Genomic DNA, 12,330 nt, shown 5'->3' with positions numbered 1-12,330 from the left:
CCCACCCACTCCATGACATGCTGGTCAGTCACAGGAGCACGTTCAGTGAAAGACTGAGATTACCGAAAAGCACCACTGAACGACACAGGAAATCATTCCTGCCTGTGGCCATCTCTCTGTACAACGCATCCACTTAACATACTGTTTACTGCAACAGCTACACCCTTCTTGCACAAGTTCTTTTTCAGCTATTTATGATTAAATAAGTGACTTTTATGTACATATATGCCTGTATATATTGTGCTATTCTTAGTTAGTGTATTGTCTGTCTCTGTTAATGTTTGTTTATAATGGAGCACAGTAACGAAAAATAATTTTCTCTAGGGATCAATAAAGTATTCTGATTCTGATCATGTTGTAACTAAAGGTGACGTTACGTCAAGGAGCAAACAGACTGGTCCACCAAGTAAACTACAACTGTCACAGCCACGAATGATGAAACAGTCACTGCAGAGTCTGTATGACCTCATGAAATTCTAACGTGCTTGTTTTTAGGGCAAAGAAGGGAAGAGAATCCGACATCACACCTATAGTACAGTATTTTTTTTCTCGTAAAATGTGATGAAAATGGGACAAGTGTTGCCCAAAAAAGAGACTTCTTGTGTTTTTGTTTGTTTTGTGGCATCTGTGTCTGAATCTTTACAGAAATGCTCAACAGTCCAAGAGCCTTTGTGCGAGGCCAGCTGAGATACAGCCATCTGCTTCCTCTAATTCAGCTTTGAAGGAGTCACATCAGCAGCCACTGGCACAGACAGATGTTACCAACCTGCCTCAGCAGGAGTCAGTGTGCAGCTGCTAAACACACAGACATCAGTCAATACACCTCATTCAGCTCATTGGCCTCCTCTGCTGCACAACTTGAGCTCTGGCCCGTTTGGGCTAAAGTAGATTAGACTACATTGGACTATCAAAAAAAAAAAAAAAAAAACCTCTAAAAAAGCCAGCACAGTTCCTGAAAATTATTCTTTGGGCAGATAAAATTAACCCAAAGATGCAGGGACCAAACCTTTATAATATATTTATAATAATTTGTGCTATAGAATTTCTAATATTGCGCCAACAATAGTAATAATACTCTATAAATTGACTCAGGGAGTAGAATTTTATTTAACGTTCAGATTTATTAATTTTTTTTGTGCCATGAACGCAGCTGCCGTTGCTAGGCTGCGTCTATGCTATTCGTTGCCACCCTCCCTGTCACAGTTTCAAAGTTAGGGTTTTGTCGACTCCAACAAAACCAACTTTCACACAAATGAACTCCCATAACGGTTTGTCGCTGGAGGGAAAGGGTTTTGGACGGGTTTACAAAAGGAAACCACCAGGAAGTGACAGTGTCAAAGTGAGTAATCCGTAATTATTATTATTTTAGTATTATTTGTTAAGGCTTGTATGGTGAATTCAACGGAGGGCCTTAAACCTGTTCTGTGCGCACTGACAGAAAAATAAGGATGAAAGGCAAAATGGTGCGATGGCAGCAGCAATGTCTCCTACAGTGCGCAACCCCACGGGTAAGCTGGATATGATAGCTACTAATCGAAGCCTCGGATCGAAGATTCAAGCTAGGTCGACATCAAAGCACAGGTCTAAAGAGATCAGGCCGCCACTTGTGGGGAGATGCAGTAAGAAAAGCCAGGGCACACTGCGACTGCAGGTCAGAGACAGCTGCCTTTTCCACGCATTAGAAAATATTTATACTGTATATTCTCTGTGAGAAGAGCATCTGCTTTGGTAATTTAAAAAAAACTTGCTCTATTAAATTAATATATAGTTCACACTCAGTCATTTCTTGGTCTTTCAGGATGTCAACAACAAGGAGTACTGGAAGAATCTGGCCCAACAATCAGATCCCAGCAGACAAAAGAGAGAGATGTTAGATTACAGTGTTATTATACCTCAGATTAAATCTAAGATTCAGGCATTTAAAGCTCAGGTAATTTGTTTCAGCCTTTTACTTGGTGTGAATTTCTCCTTCTTCTAAACAATTTTGTATCTACTCTTTTTTTTCCCTTGTCTTGGACAGCTAAAAGGGGGCGTGGTAAAAGAAGTTCAGCAGATTCAGCAACCAATGAGGGTCCTACATAATCTGCTTGTCATTGCTGAGGTTGAGAAGTTGAACGATGTCGGCCGTGAACTTGGGCTACCCCGTGTCCTCTTTGGCCTGATCCAGGATACTGTAGAAAGCTCAGATTTCATTAAGGTTGCTACTCTGGATTGAAACAGTGTTTCACAATGAACTGATCCTGCAACAATGTTTCTCACTTCTACTTTGGTACTTTGCCACCTGTTCAGCACCCGCAGAGTATCCCCGTCCTTCAAGAAATGATCACAGTGGTCCTGGTCTACTGGGAGAAGAACTGTGCCTGGGTGGAACAAGAACAAAGGTTTGATAAGTCATTTTTGTTCCTTGCTTAATCTGATTTTCTTAATTTGTGAAATACTCAATGCATACACACGTGATTCCAACTACAGCAGCTCACCATCTGCTTCTCACACTTTAGCCTGGAAGAGTTCACAGAGTCCTTCAAAACAATTCTTAGTCAACCAAATCTCAGTCGTCTGGTCGTGAGTACCCACTGACATATTTCAACAGCATCAACCATGTTCAGCATGGTTTACATATAATATTCTGTGTCTGTACCTTTTTGATATGCATTTAGCTGGTCTGTTGTGTGAAACGCTCGATTATCTGTCTTTTAGCCTCTGGCTGCTTGTGTTTTGTCTCTCTTCACACAACACAATGTTGATGTCAAAGTTGATGTGGAGCATCTAACATCCTTGCTGAAAACTCTGGTCTTGGACCCATGTGAGGTACTGAGCTCGTGTAAACCTGGCAGTAATATGAAAGCTTAAAGGGATCTGAAAATGTGTGAACCATTTATTTTTCTACATTATCAGCCCCACATTTCTCCACCCTCTGGTTGGGGACTCTGTGATGGCCTGCTGTCTTTGTTCCTAGATGCACTTAATGAGGTCAGACTGCAGATGAAGTTTGGTTAAACATGTAAATGGGTGGATATTAGCAACGTATCTGTACTAAATGTCTGTGCTTTCTTGTTTAAACAGCATGAGAATGGCCCTTTGCCCTTGGATTTAAATCCAGTTTTCTTTCTGAATCTGTGCAAAAAGATCGGTGCTTCCCTAAGAAGTGCAACATCAGACTCTGACTTCTGTTCAGCAAATGGTAATCATACTCATCCTGTGAAACCCACGATGTCTGAAAACACTTCTAATGAAAAAACTTTACTTCTTTGTGTGTGTGTGTGTGTGTGTGTGTGTGTGTGTGTGTGTTACAGGGCTGTATTCCTTTCTCTCTGCTTTACTGTTTGCCTTCTGCAAGGATGCATATTTGTGCATTCCTCTGTTTTGTGATGATGGATCAGAATGTGTGTACGCTCTCGGCCGCCTTCTAGGCACCTACTGGTTAGTGTTGAGATGTCTTAATTAAACTGTATTTTTATTTGTATTACAAATCAGCTACCTGCAGCTAACAATAGCATCTTTTATACCCTACAGTTTTCATTTGTTTGCCAAGGGCAATCCTGGGAGCCCCAGGGTGGATCCGAGTCACAACACTTTATCCACACTGAGCTGCCACTTGTTATGTTTTCCATTTGCCCTGGACCTGCCTCCACACACCATGTCCCCAGTTCTCCAGTTGTACGACAGCTGTGGTATTGTTACAAGCCTCCTGCAGGTTAGGGCCTTATTTTGCTCCAATAAAGACCTCGCCGACAAACATAATTCTCTGATGCAACACAGGATAACTCTTGCACTAGATTCACATTGTTGTTTGTTGTTGCCTGTTTGATGTGTGGTGAGTTGTCTGTGTGATTTGGGGTTTTTTGTGCTTTGGCAGGTAATTCAAACCCTTCCTCTTCATCTACTGGAGCTGCCTCTCTCCCTTCTGAGCCGCTTGCTCCTGTGTGATCCCCACCGCTCGATTGACCACCTCACAAAAGCAGCTTCTTGCTTTTTCTTCCCATCCTGGGACGATCAGCTCCCTGCCTCCAGCCGTCAGAGTCCTCCAACCAGAACTGCCAGCTCTCTGCTCCCTGAACTCCTGCAGCTGGAAATTCTGTGGGAAGCTGCTGTGGAGCTCCTCACTCTATTGTCTGGGATAGCCCGTTGTCCCTCCTGTCCCTTTCAGCTTTATGTAGAAACCTCAGTGCTGCAGCATGCACTGGCTCACTCGTATGAGCAGACCAGGGCTGCCACGTGTAGATTTTTAGGAAATTTGGATCCATTCAGGCCTCTCACACAACACACCCTAAAACCTGACATTTTCAAAGCCATGATAAACTGTCTTAATGATTCCTGCATGCCTGTCCGGCAGGTTGCTTGCAGGGCGGTTGGGAACTGGTTGGGCTATATTGTAGCTGGGCTGCATATGGATAGACCCAGTGAGAAGGGGATACATAGAGAGAACTGGTGCATAGAAAAGCAACAAAATAAACAGACGTACTCAGATATTGAGGCAGCAAGTGATTTGGAAACATTAAGAGAGCAGAGAATGGAGGAGGAAGAAAGAAGGTGGACACATGAAGCCAGGAGGACAGTGGCCATGCTGGTAACTCTAATCTATGATCCTGATGCCCTCACACGTCGTCACTGCTGCGCCGCCCTGGGAAACCTGCTAAATGTTGATGGAGCCATATCCTTGTTGCTGGAGGAAAATGTGCCCGGCTTACTTCTAAGAACTGCATGCACAGATTACCACAGTGCAGTGAGAGAAGCTGCCATAGGATCTTTATACCTGTACAGCCAGCAGGATGCCATGCGTCAGGTAACGAGCAGGTCACAGCATCGCACATGCTCACATTACAATAAGACAATCTCTGTTTGGAGAATTTGGTGCTTTTGAAATAGTTAATTTTTACTTTTTAATTAGAAAAGCAGAAAACAGTTCACACCTCCTGGTATTGAATATAAAGCTGTGCTCTTACGCCCAGAGCTTGTTCTGTCCTTTAGATAAATTTGTTGACTGTTTAATCTTTCACAAGTCAGTAAGACACTTTGAAACACACATTTATTAATTTATTTTATATTATTGCTTTTTTTGCATTCATTCAAAGGTCCTGATGTCTCTTGATGCCAGTAAGAAGCTTGTTCAGGCTTCACAACATGCTCCTCCACAGTGTGACTATCAGCGGCTCATTGGACAGCTAACTCCACCAGAAAAGTCAACAGCTTAAAAACCTGCTCCCTGTTTAACTTTACAGCAACATATTTGTCTGCACAAATATGTTGTCTGTGTTAGAGAACGACCGAGTCCCCGTTTATGAATCAAAATAAAACTGTTTTTACTGTTTAACGTCTCAGTTCATGACAGAAAGCTGTTCTAATTTCATTTTTTAAATGGAAGGCTTTTTCTCCTTAGAACAACCCCAAGAGTTTTAGTATTTTCTTAGTTTTGGTATTTGAATCCACTTTTGATAAAGTTGTGGGGAAAATATTTCAGGAAGATCTTCTGAATCTACAGAATCTTGAAACATAAATATGTTAATATGTTAATATTACACAGTCAATTCTATTCAAGCATATGTAGGAAACTAAATTGTTTTAGTGTCAAGTTTCAAATGCATCAGTTTTCTAAATATTAAAAATACAAACAAAGGCAACAGAATTTTAAGTATAGTTGACCAGAAAAGTTTGACCTTGAAGAAGAGGTCAGAAGTCCAAAGTAACGTGGTATTTAGAATACATCATTCTTTACATGTCTGTATGTTGTCAAGACAAACAGTAATAAGCAACATCGCTTTCAATCCTATAAATGGCATTGTTGTTACTTTGACCTTCAGATCAATCTATTGACCTTCAAGGAGAGGTCAGAGGTCAAATGTGGCATATTTTAAATCTGTATGTGGTCGCTCTAAGTTACAAGGCTCTTTATCAGTTCTTGACCAATAAAGCTTGATTTTGATGACATTGGTGGATGTAAGCCAAACTTTAATGGACTGTTAACATTACCCCACTCCACACCTCGACAAAAATATATCAAAATCCATTCAAAACATTTCAAACTATCGGTTTTTTGGAAAACTGGCACTGTGTGTGCACGACAGTGATACACGCAGTACGCCTGATGGGCTAATTAATTCCAGAAGATGGCAGCAATGTGAAAACAAGGATGTCAGCTACTGGAAAAACCTGAGCGAAGAAGAAGAACAAGGAAGACTGCTCCAATCCTGCAGTAGGTCTGAGGCGCGTTGCTAGTGAGTGGCTACGTGCTGTTAAAGGGACGTAACAATGGAGTCTGTTTTCCACACTGATATGAAGGAGCTTTTCTGTGCTCTGTGCACCGCTCTGCTCCTCCTCGCCACGGTCACGTCTGCAGAGGAAAGCGCTCAGGTGAAAAACCCCCAGTGTCAAAGTTACGCGGGAGGACACGTCTATCCCGGAGAGGCTTTCCGTGTGCCCGTGTCCGACCATTCCCTCCACCTCAGCAAAGCCAAGAGTGAGTTTCTCTCATGCTTTCATCCAGAGAGTGCTGCTAGATTAGCATTTGCATATTTAAGGAGTGCACTGATTTAATTTTTTATTTTTATTTTTTTTGCTGCTTTCTCCTTCCTGTCAAACTACGACTAGCAGCTTGTGCGTGTTGATGCAGCAGGCTGGTGCTGCACAGAGCACCCATGTTATGGTTTAATTTTGCAGTTATTGTTAAAATACCCAGGTGATATCTTTATTTAAAGTTTAAGCCTAACCTGAACTCTCATGGTTTTTGTAGGACACGTCATACTCTGAAAATCTTGGCATGAGCACCTCTCCCCGCCCCTGTGACACATGACTGTGTGTGGCGCAGTACCTACACTTTTTAATACAGACCTGATAACATAATTAACACTACTTTCAAAATAATAAAAGGGGACCACTAAACTCATGTGATTATGTATGGGAGATTTACTGTGAAGATGTCTGAGTCATTTTCATTACTGCAGGTTTTTCCTCTTCCATATGGAAACATGAGTTTGTAGACTTTACCGGGCAAAGTGCGTAATTTTGCACCTATTCCACAATTTGCATATTTATGACATGATGCAAATGTACTTTTTAAAAGGTTGGGGAAACCTGCAGTCAGCTGAGACTAAAGAAGTCACTTGGATAAGTGACTAAATGTTTCTCCCACTGAAAACACGTCCAGATGAACAGAATCAACCTTTTGGGGCTTATTCCACTGGTTAAATACAGTGCACTGCTAGTTGTAGTATGAAATACGTTATATTGATCCCAACGTTTAACTTGGTTTTTCGTCCTGGTTTAGTTTCAAAGCCTGCACCCCACTGGGAAGGAACAGCTGTCATCAACGGTGAATTCAAGGAGCTGAAGCTGTCGGACTACAAAGGCAAATACCTCGTTTTTTTCTTCTATCCCCTGGACTTGTAAGTACCATCGAATGCACGTTACATTATCACTTTGCACGTTCTGCTGGGATTGCTGCACAGCATTGTTCTCAAGTGAAAGCATTTGTTTTGGTTTTTCTGCAGCACATTTGTCTGTCCGACTGAGATCATTGCATTCAGTGATCGTCTGCACGAGTTTCAAGCTATCAACACGGAGGTGGTCGCTTGCTCGGTAGATTCCCAGTTCACACACTTGGCCTGGTGAGATTGCTGTTTCCATCACAATTTAATGGCTGAAGATCAACTCTAATAAAAACAGATGATGTTGTATTATTTTGCTCTCCTACTTTAACCTTTTGTATGTACTTTTGATAGACTTTAATTCATTTTATGATAATGGAGACATTTTTGATGTTTTTTTCTTTCTGTTTTTTACAGGATCAATACTCCCAGGAAGCAGGGTGGACTTGGACAAATGAAAATACCTCTGCTGTCTGACCTCACTCACCAGATTTCAAAAGACTATGGCGTCTACCTGGAGGACCAAGGACACACACTGAGGTGAAGTTATAGCCATCATCAAAGTTTTATAGCTTAAGCAGCTAAAAGAAATATTACTTATTATGTAGCATTGTTATGGCCCCTTGCTGTAAGTTAAAGGTTTTATTTGCAGTTGTAAAACTAATGGTTGTGATCAGTGTGTAAATGATAGATGGACTGGTTCTTATATAGTGCTTTTCAACCTTACCTGAGCACTCAAAGTTCGTTATACAACGTGCCTTATTCACCTTATGCAGGAAGGCATAAATAGTTCTAGAACCACAAATGGCATATATGAGGCAGAGTCCTGCTGCTGACATTTAGATAATTTACCCCCATGGAAACATTCACAGGAAGCATTGAGCAGCCACTCATGCTCTATTCTAACTCATCCATGTCTTCCTCAGGGGTCTATTCATCATCGATGGCAAAGGTATCCTGAGGCAGATCACTATGAACGATCTTCCGGTGGGAAGATCTGTGGATGAAACTTTGCGGTTGGTCCAGGCCTTCCAGTACACAGACAAACATGGAGAAGGTAAAAGGATGGATTTTATTATTAGCAGCTGAAATGTCTGACTGTCTTTCGTTTATGCAGAATACCTAGAAACAAACAGCTGGCTGTCAGCTGAGTCTTTGAGCTGTTTCTTCTTTAAATTCTGACTAGTTCTGTGTTATTGTTTTCACAGTGTGTCCAGCAGGATGGAAACCAGGCAGTGACACAGTAAGTATCACTGGACCAGTGACTAATATGGATCCTTAGGCACTAACTGCTATTGTCTTCCAGCATATTAAAAAAAAATCAGACAGGCAGCCATGTATTTGTAAAAACTGACGAGCTGTCTCAGGCTGATTGCCATAAAGAAGACTGTATATAAAGATGGATATAGTTTCTGAGTCTGAAAAGTGAAAGCATGATGGAAGTGCTTTAAAATTGCATTGTTTCTGTTTAGCGGCCAGCAGGGGGCAGCACTAGTTGCAAAAAAGCATCTGACTGTGTAACAGGATTAGAAAATGATCCTGCTGCTCACTTGAACGATGATCTCAGTCTGTAGTTTCAAGTCTTAATGCATCGTGATTTGATTTAGTAAATTATGGTCCCATTTAGAGTAACATAGACCGTATTATTGACAATTAGGTATACTATGAGATACATTGTCATTGTTTTTGCAAATCAGACCCACCACTTTTTTTTTTTGTTATTCCTTCAAAAGAGTTTTTATTATTTATTTATTTAGTTAAAACAGTTCAGTTTGGCCTCGATGGTTGACCTTAAATTATTACCCACCAATTACACTGCAAAGATAAGAATTCACCTTTTGCTAATTTCTTCCATTGTTAAGTGGGAATTGCACTATGACTAGTTTATTATCAGAAATCTGAATTATGTGTCATATAGGTCTTCTTACATGAAATGTGCTGCACACTAATTTAATGATTTCTTTTCCACAGATCATTCCCGACCCTTCAGGCAAGCTGAAGTATTTTGATAAACTGAATTGATCTATTTGTTTTCCCAGTCTGTGAAATCCAACACTTACACTTTAAAATTTCCAATAAAATGTGTTTTCCTAAACTGCTGTTTGTCTGGTCTCTTATACCATGACGATGTTGAAAGTGATGTTGAAAAACTAGTTCATGCATTTATTACTTCTAGGTTGGACTATTGTAATTCGTTACTATCAGGATGTCCTTAAAAACTCCCTGAAAAGCCTTCAGCTGATCCAAAATGTTCTGCAGTGAGAGTACTGACAGGGACTAGAAACATTTGAACATATCCAGTGACTCCCAGATTCTGGAGACACAGAAGTGAAACTACTTGTTCCCTCTCTGCTGTCTGTGCTTTGAATTTCGTACAATATGTGATGAACAAACATTTTGCTGTAAAAAAACAGCCCCAGGCTGTCCAGCATGTGCAGTGAATAATGCAGGTAATGCCTTCAGCATTTACTTAGCACGCTGAAAACGCATTTAATCATTCTAGTTTATAGCTGCAATATGCAAACTTCACTGTGACCTTTGGGCAGCATGGTGGCTCGTTGGCTACACTGTTGCCTCACAGCAAGAAAGTCCTGGGTTCAAATTCAGTCTTTTTGTAGATGCACTTGTTTTTAAAATGCTTTTAAGGACTATTGCAGCAGGGCCCTGCTTGCTTGTGCTTTACAAGAGAAACAAATGCATGCAAAAGTATCAGTGCCACTGTGATTTCAAGGGTAAAATTTGCTCTCGAATGAGTAAAACAAACTCAAATGTTTCATAAAATAAGTTAATCAGCTGCTGGTTACTAACCTGATCACCTATAGATAATGTTCATCCTCCACCACACCCCTTTTTTTGAGCTGTTAAAAACAGGTTATATAACTTGTTATATAACCTGTTTTTAATCAATAAAACTGTTTTTCTTTTCCCACAATGCAAATAACAGCATCTGAATGCATAGAAGCAGTAAGTTTTAGCAAGGGAAGAACAACCAGCTCAATGTTATGGGTTGATTTTGTATTTAAAATATTTTACACTCATTTTCAAAAGTGGGTTATTCTTTACTCAGCATAAGAGATGTGCTTAGCTTTTTTTTCTTAGGTCTGGTTAATATTAACCTTTTAAACAACATTCAAATGTCGTCCAGTCAACACAAAGATAAGGAGCGAGCAGAAAAGGAAAAGAAACAGGATGTAATGACCTGTTTGCCCATATATGGGTCACCTTTGTCTGGGATGTATAAAAGAGAAGCGTCTGAAGCTGCTCTGCCACTCTGCAACGCAGCCAATGCAGTTCTGTGTATGTTGGTTTCCCCATTTCATTGTCGGGGGGTAGACTCCTGAGGAGCGGATGAAGAAACAAATTTTGCTTTTGTTTACATTCAGAGGATTAGTGAGAAAAGGGAAAAGGGGTAAAAAGAGAAAATGGCCAGTTTTATATTACGGACAGCTGAACCAAAGGATGTCTCAGATATCCTGCGACTCATAAAGGTAAACCATATGTGAACTGATAATACTTCAAGCCTTTAACTGGGAGTGTGCTTAACTAACAGAAATATGACCAAATGACCTTGCCTTTTAGGAGCTTGCTAAATTTGAAGAGATGGAGGAGAAGGTGGTGCTGACAGAAAAAGGTGCTGTGATTTAGCTTCATGGTGAAGTTTGCATTGATCTGGAGTTTGAGAAAGCTTATATGTTATGTTTTTTTTGTTTTCAGATCTGCTTGAAGATGGCTTTGGGGATCATCCATTCTACCACTGTTTGGTTGCTGAAGTCCCAAACGAGAAGAGCTCAGAAGGTAAAAATGCGCCTCTTACAAAATATTCTCATATTTCTCAGGAACTATTAATGTTGTTCACGGGTCTGATCCACTATTTAATCCCCTGCTCTGTGTTTTCTTCAAGGGTACACTGTGGTTGGGTTTGCTATGTACTACTTTACATATGACCCATGGATTGGAAAGCTTCTGTACCTGGAAGATTTCTTCATCATGCAGGAGTTTCGTGGTACGTTTGATGAAAAGTTTTATTGCAGTGGTAAAGGTTAATGACTAACACAGGAGAGACTTCTTTCCTACTTTGCGGGACAATTTGTACTCATTGCCAAAGAACTTTCTTAATTGCTCCATGAACACGTAATCTTTCACCAGGTCTTGGCATTGGTTCAAAAGTCCTGAAGGTGCTGAGCGAGGTACTTTTAACATTGCACACTTCAACATTTTTCTGGTGACAGAGTCACCTTTATTTCAGCTGCATTCACGCGTGCACTTTTCTTTTCTCCTTTTTCCTAGACGGCAGTGAAGACCCGCTGTAGCGCCATGCATTTTATAGTAGCAGAAAACAACACCAAGTCTATTGAGTTCTACAAGAGAAGAGGTGCAGCGGATCTGTCCTCTGAGGAGGGGTGGCGTCTTTTTGCCATTGAAAAGAAAAATCTGCTGAAAATGTCTGCCAAATAGAGTTTGTCACTCTTAAACTTGTGCTGATGTCTGGTGATAGCAGTGAACTTTGCTCTATGTGATCAGTGACTTGGAGCAGCCTCAATAAATGCATTTATCAATCAGCTGTTCCATTCTGATCACAAACCATGTCTGGGACTTTTGAGGTCATTGCTAAATTCACACTGATCTTGGAAGTTTGGTGAATGAACACTGAAACGTGATAATTACATGGTAATAATCTACCACACAGCTGGAAAGTTTGTGAGACTTGAACAAGCATGCTAATAAATACATTAATAAATATAGATTTTATGTGTTTGGGATTTTCCATCACAACCTACATATCATCCTGTGCCTCTTTGCTATGTTGCCTTTCCCAAGCTGACTAATATTATAGTGCTTTTTTAAAATCATATGCACATTGTAATTCAATCAGACCTTAGAATTATAATACGGCATTAAGAGTTTTTGGGATCATTTTATTCATTAAATGCTGAAATGTCACAATATAAGAGAAAACAAAAGGCCCTCT

General features: G+C 40.5%; 3 protein-coding genes across 3 annotated transcripts; all 3 read left to right on the top strand.

Moving 5' to 3' along the window:
* The first annotated feature begins 1,205 nt into the window (after positions 1-1,205).
* LOC102783253 (serine/threonine-protein kinase 36-like) lies at positions 1,206-5,300 on the top strand. The gene is made up of 13 exons (XM_006802284.2): positions 1,206-1,339; positions 1,439-1,651; positions 1,799-1,930; positions 2,021-2,197; positions 2,290-2,381; positions 2,499-2,562; positions 2,698-2,808; positions 2,896-2,970; positions 3,064-3,181; positions 3,294-3,420; positions 3,514-3,694; positions 3,857-4,783; positions 5,073-5,300. The coding sequence occupies exons 1-13, from the start codon at positions 1,253-1,255 to the stop codon at positions 5,190-5,192; spliced, it is 2,424 nt and encodes an 807-aa protein (XP_006802347.2). The 5' UTR covers positions 1,206-1,252; the 3' UTR covers positions 5,193-5,300.
* An 856-nt stretch (positions 5,301-6,156) lies between these two features.
* On the top strand, positions 6,157-9,456 carry prdx4 (peroxiredoxin 4). Its single transcript, XM_006802283.3, has 7 exons — positions 6,157-6,454; positions 7,262-7,379; positions 7,485-7,601; positions 7,779-7,901; positions 8,288-8,418; positions 8,570-8,604; positions 9,333-9,456. Exons 1-7 carry the CDS (start codon positions 6,247-6,249, stop codon positions 9,381-9,383), a joined length of 783 nt encoding a protein of 260 aa, XP_006802346.1. The 5' UTR covers positions 6,157-6,246; the 3' UTR covers positions 9,384-9,456.
* Positions 9,457-10,615: 1,159 nt separating this feature from the next.
* Positions 10,616-12,103, top strand: LOC102782673 (diamine acetyltransferase 1-like). The gene is made up of 6 exons (XM_006802282.3): positions 10,616-10,849; positions 10,941-10,992; positions 11,076-11,156; positions 11,263-11,364; positions 11,508-11,548; positions 11,649-12,103. Exons 1-6 carry the CDS (start codon positions 10,784-10,786, stop codon positions 11,814-11,816), a joined length of 510 nt encoding a protein of 169 aa, XP_006802345.1. The 5' UTR covers positions 10,616-10,783; the 3' UTR covers positions 11,817-12,103.
* The last annotated feature ends 227 nt before the right edge of the window (positions 12,104-12,330 follow it).

This window comes from Neolamprologus brichardi, chromosome 10, assembly GCF_056152115.1.
Source record: "Neolamprologus brichardi isolate AB-2024 chromosome 10, ASM5615211v1, whole genome shotgun sequence".
Taxonomy (NCBI): Eukaryota; Metazoa; Chordata; class Actinopteri; order Cichliformes; family Cichlidae; genus Neolamprologus; species Neolamprologus brichardi.
The sequence above is the reverse complement of the archived record's forward strand: the minus strand, read 5'-3'. Positions and strand labels throughout refer to the sequence as shown.